The following is a 6,000-nucleotide window of genomic DNA, read 5'->3' as shown; positions in this document are numbered from 1 at the left end:
AGCAATGGATCAATCGATGTTTGCCATTGTAAACCGCAATAATTTTCTTTTCAACTACCATTTTCCTGAGTAGATTTAAAAAATTTCAATTACCCTGAAGTTTAGAGATGTGCAGGACAGATGGTAAAAGGTCAGTTTACTATCTGAGAAATGTCCCTATTTCCTTGATCGATGAGGGTAAATTGCAATTGAACCACATGTTATTCTAATTTTAGGAGTTTATTTTTTTAATAATTAGAATGACTTTTGATTGCTCTCTTCTACTCATTAATAGAAAATAGTTCCACTAATATGTGTTTATTCTGTTGTCAAAATTTAGGCCTAACGTTTTCTACATTACAAGAACCTTTGGATTATAGGGTTACCTTGTAAAACGCAAAACGTACCTTCTGACCAAAAAGTTTCTCCATAATCTCGAAAAATCATTTCGATAAAATAAACGCTAGAAATAAAAACGATAAGCTTTTCTATGGGTAAAACGCAATGATTGAAGACAGTTAATTGATGAAAATGAAATAATTGCTCTGATGGAAAATTCGGTTAGATTTTAGAATGAAAGATGAAGATGTTCTTTCTTTAACGTAGCTTCAACATATTCCATAGTTCTAAAAAACGTAGTCTTCAGAACTTTTTTTTCGTGGTTTATTTCAAATCAGCAATCATAAAATTAATGAAGAATTCACTCAGTCTACTTCAACTACTTGCAACAGTTATTAGGAATTAAATACATTTAATTTCTATGATATTGTGAAGAGAATTTAAAAAAAAAAAATCATTGTAATTTAGAAGAGAATGAGATTATCGATTTATAAGATACCTCTGAAGGTTTAGGAAGTTTTGAAGCATTGAAGACTTTGTAGATGCAGACTGGAACATTTAAAAAGAGAAAATTTTTGCCAAATTAAGTCTTAAGTTCTTTAATTGCCAACTTTTGACCAAAGGTTGAGCCATCTTCACTTCACGTCTTGAACGATTCTTAAATATTTACTTGGCCCAAATTATCATTGAATTTATATTAAACATGAACTTGTTACCTTAAATTCAAGATCCCTGCACCCTTCATCGGATCCAGTACAAGCGAAACTAGGTTAAGATTTTATCCCCCAAAGTTAATGAATGTGCAGTTTGCATATTAGATATCTTTTACATTTTGAAGGTGTTTAGCACTGACTCAAGAATTTTCTGATTAATCTGTGCTAGTTTTAAATTTTAAATTACACAGATCAGCTTGAAGCAACATAATGCAGTGCTTTTTTTCATTGTATTTTTTATATAAGAAAGTGCATCCCATTAAGAAGCACTCAGCAGCCATTGGAACAATGTTGATAAAAGATTTAGCCAAAGGTTGAACTGCAGGAGAAAATTTTGAAAAACGTCGCTCTCGAAAAGTGGATTTCTATACATCCGAAATGATAATGGAATCCTGTAACACGGCTTAGGTGAACGTCAATTAGAACTTCACAAAGTTAAAGTCAGAATATTGTATTGCGTTTTGTATTACTGGAAACAAAATCCTTTCTGCGTCAGCCTCGAAGAAGTAAGATTTCCAATATGCTTTCACTCTGCTTGATGCTAGGGGAACTCAAGCACCTTTAGGTAAACAAAAATTATTACAAAAATATAAAATTCGTTTTTATAATACAAAACCGAAAGATGCTGTAGATGTGGAAAAAGTACCTTCGGTGTACACAACATATCGCTTTCCTTTCTTATTTACTCTTTTTTTTCACCGATTTGCGAAAGATATGTCAACTGTTATTATTAACTATTGTAAACGTTTGTTTTGTGTATTCATAATTTTGTTCGCAGAAAATTGGTGTTTTGTAAGGTTTTGTAAGAGCAGAACTTCAGATTGACGTCGTACCACAATGGCGTACCTTTGGTACTCTTGTCCCTAACCATTCGGATATCGAGGTACCCAAGGAATGCTTTGATTTTGAATTAAATTTGATTCATGCACAGAGGAACTGTAAACACTCTTCAAACAACGAAAACCTGTGAAGAATAAGTAAATCTACATTGTAAGTAAGCTTGAAATAAAAAATCTGCGAGATGAATCGTGTGAGTAAGCTCTAGGGCCAGTATACTGAGCAAAGGGATGTAACTTAGTGAAGAAAGTAAAGAGATGTAGAGTCCTGGCCTTTAGGTAGCTAATCTTTTCTCTCAATCATTTGACAAATATAGTGTTGATTTTTATAAATACAATATTTCTAGGGTGTGGTTATACAAATCGAAAATCTTATAAGTAGTTGGCCGTCTACTGCCTCGCTTTTAAAGAGTGGGACTTTTTATAAGGTGGGGATTTTACAAGGCATGGTCCAATACTGCTTGAAACAGAATCAGATTCACTTTCGCACAAGCCTACTAGACAATCGGTACAATATCACTTTCGATTTTTTTTTTTTTTAAATTGATACAACTTATTCGAATAGAAAAGTTTAAGTCTTCTTTTTAATACATTTTTAACTGAGAACCCCCTCGGCGGAAGAAATAACTTTGTGAATGTGGAATAAATAAATAAAGTTTGATTTTTTAAAAATTGTTTTACCGCGGAGATTTAAAAATTCAGAAATAACGATTGTCAACTACTACCACTTATGGTGAGTTAATGATACACCACTTCGTTATCTAACCTTATTTATTATAAAGAAATTATTTACCTACTTTAAACTAATACACTAACAATTGACATTTTATGAAAATTAATACATGTAGATTAAGGTTGGAGATTCGACAAATTGGTAGATAACAAAAATCTAAAGAACCGATTGTTTATTTATTTACAAGCATTTGGTACTTGGTTGTACTAAATAAAGAATGTTGATGTAACTTATTCTTAGACGTATTTTATTATTAGTATTACTTCAGATAAAGTAACAAGTCGTTTCTTTTTTTATATGAATTTTTTATGAATAGATATCAGATATTTTTTCAACTTGCTTAAAACCAGAAATTTAACATTGTGTAATTTTTAAATTGGTGATTATTGTAAGAATGTGATATAATTTGTGATATCGCTTATCATCTCAAAACATTTACATTTTACTATAGTTTCATTTTTGGTCATCATAAAAGTTTCTTTCTATGCAATCTTCAACGGTTTTATCATTCTCAAAGCTGTAAACGTTTTTCAAATTTTGTGGCAACAAAATTCATTTTATTCTTATTAACTCAGTTCTATTTTCCAAGTTATATTTTTCTATTATTTTATCAATTTTATTATTTCTATAAGTAGCATTCTTATTCAATAAAATTGCCATACAATTAACTGTTTGATAAACAGATAATTGATTCTTTACTTCGTTTCATTTTATTTCGGCCTTGTGAAAGGTATGAAAGTCAAATTGATAATAACTTTGTGCTTTTCTTTTACTGAAGGCTTTTTGCTTGCACTTGTTACCTCTGAGTTACGCCCACCAGTCAGATATCGAGCTCTTCTTCTTGTTCCATGTCAGTTTAGCATCGACGCCTTGAATTTGTGATTTTTACGGAAATGGTGTTAGAACCCCAGAGTCTTTCCTGTCTTCTCCGCCTGCTTGTTGTACAGTCCCTGAATCTGCAATTCTCTATGCTAGCTGCTTTTTATTTTAAGGTTAAGTATGGTCGCCCAGCTTAAATGTAATATTAGTTTGGAAGAAAATGTTTTAAGCTTAAAAAAATGTTTGAAAGTCGCATTTCTACCATTCTTTTTCCTGTAAATATATTATATTTATTTTCAACCTCCAAACAATCTGTTAAAAATCCCAGAACGTTTCTTTGGTATTATTGGATTTCAACACCCTAAAACTATTATCTGTATAAAGTAGACAATATCTGACGTTTTTTCTCCTAAGTTTACTTCACTCTAGAGTCTGCTTTGGTGGAAAGTCAGGGAAACTAGGCTGAGTTGTCTCACAGTACTTTTAGCGATGTCTTTCATCACATTTGTTATTGAAGTATACATTCTCCAGAGGATATAGTAAAGTATAAAAGAAGCATAAACGTCTGAGCAATATTTTGTCTACCTTTCTTTTATCTACCTTCTTTCTTCCTGCTCCTTTGGTTATCCTTTTGCTTTTATTTTAGCAAAAAGTGATCTATATTTTTGCGAATAATTCTTAGTTCAATTTCAGCAATAAACAAAATTTTTATAAACAGAAAATCCACCTAATTACTAACAGCTTCGCTGTTAAGTACCTTTAGGTTTGTTCTTAATTGAAATGTTGGGTACTTGCTGATTTGTGTACCTTTTGGCGTTTAATCAACCCTTAGGTATACATAACTTTTTAAACTGTAAGTTTTTGTTAAGGTCAATTAATAGAAACAAAAATCCTTTGTTATTTGAAAAGAGGAAGTAAATGCGCATTACATAAAACAAAAATTAAAAAAGAACCACAGAAAGTATATTAAAATGAAATAGTCTCAAAAATTAAATTATAAAAATTACCACTTACTATTACCCCTTCACACAATAAATAAATAGTAGGAATAAAAGGAAAATCTATATTATTAATTAAGACACCTTTCTGCGGTTGTTTTGCTTATTTTCCCTCCAATGCTTTGTTCTGGCATAGATTTAAAATCCAAGGGAAATGTATAGCTTGCCTGCACTTTTCTTCTGAAATTTTACTTTCCTTGGACCTACCATTTTATTTCCTTGAACTTCTACTATAAATATTAGTAATGAAAAAGTAACTGCCAATTTCAGTCATATTTTGTATTTTTTATTATTATGCCGAGCTTTCTACCTAAGGACTAGGTCATCTTCAGGGCTAATTGACAATGTAATATTTTACATCATTCAAGGTTGGTGTGTCTTCTATCTTCTCTGCTCATGGACTGAATGTGATCAGTTTTATGTGTTTTGTTGTGAGGAAGACCAATAAAAGATATATAATAAAAGAATAAAAAATATGACTGAAATTGGAAGTTAATTTTTCATCCTATTGAAACAAGGAATCAGTCACCAAAAATAATGAACAGTAATTATAGTACTCGTAGTAATGTTTGTGAATCTGTCTTTGACAGAAAGTTATATCCTCTTTTTCCCTCCAATTGTGGAATATCTCACTTGGCTTTACCAAAACTTTAAGACAGTGAGAGTTCACAATTCTTCTGAGAGAAATAGTAAATAAAGTGATCACGTTCGGCAAGACTTATGCAACTTAATGAACTGAAGGAAGTCCAATGAATCCTAGAACAAATAATAATAATAATACAAATCTTTCAAATAATTAATAGATATAGGTATAACAACAGGAAATCTGGCAATCGGAAATGTGGAGTATCAGCTACCTAACTGCACCAGTATATTTTTTTTAAAGTATCATTGCAGAGCAGGGAGTTGCAATCGGCGAGATTGCTGGTGAAATGAATTCCCTTCTGGAGGAGCATGCCGCGTTGCGTTGTTATATAATAGCCGTGAACCTAACTAGTGTCAGTCGTACTTTCAGTCTCATTCGGTGGGAGTGGCCAAGTATCTCCGCGTGAGCCCACATTGCACTACACTACGCATCTACGTAACTCAAATTACGCGTTGCTGATTCATTATTCTAACTACTCAATCTCTTTGTGTTTTATTATTGTTTAATTCTCAAAAAGGCTGCAAAGTTACAGAAATAAAAGGTTTCTAATAATTCTTGGCGAATCGGGTGTGTACGATTCGTATGACTAATGTTTATTACCTTATTTTTCCTCTTAAAAATAATATTAATCGCATTAGAGAGATTGTTTTAAATACTCATCTTTCAAAATTCAAATTGCTAATTTCATAAAATCCAGCGTCCACTTGATGTTCCCGTTTTTCTAGCCCAGAGATAGTGGCAATGCACAGTTTTCTTCGTCATAGCTTTCTAGTAGACTCATATTGTTGCTAAACCGCCTCAGACTCACCTAGTCTCTTTAGAGTAATCTTAAAACTGAGTTCGTCATATGCTGGTTAAGTAAATCTTAGGAAATTTCGGTACAGCTGTGAGGCCAAACTTCCTATTCTCAAGCATAACAGCGAAGTAAGTACAAACA

The 6,000-nt window shown here is 31.9% G+C and overlaps 1 protein-coding gene across 1 annotated transcript in view; it reads left to right on the top strand.

Annotated features, from left to right (window-relative positions):
• Nucleotides 1–2,330: 2,330 nt before the first annotated feature.
• LOC141449047 (uncharacterized) overlaps nucleotides 2,331–6,000 on the top strand; it is an 82,813-nt gene continuing 79,143 nt past the window's right edge. Inside the window, exon 1 of the mRNA XM_074118074.1 lies at nucleotides 2,331–2,600. Coding sequence (XP_073974175.1) covers nucleotides 2,598–2,600 — 3 coding nt within the window. The 5' untranslated portion in view covers nucleotides 2,331–2,597. The remainder of the gene's footprint in view (nucleotides 2,601–6,000) is intronic.

The sequence above is a fragment of the Rhodnius prolixus genome, unplaced genomic scaffold (genome assembly GCF_049639745.1).
Source record: "Rhodnius prolixus isolate KJV_2025 unplaced genomic scaffold, Rpr scaffold_2, whole genome shotgun sequence".
In the NCBI taxonomy this organism is placed as follows: domain Eukaryota; kingdom Metazoa; phylum Arthropoda; class Insecta; order Hemiptera; family Reduviidae; genus Rhodnius; species Rhodnius prolixus.
The sequence above is the reverse complement of the archived record's forward strand: the minus strand, read 5'-3'. Positions and strand labels throughout refer to the sequence as shown.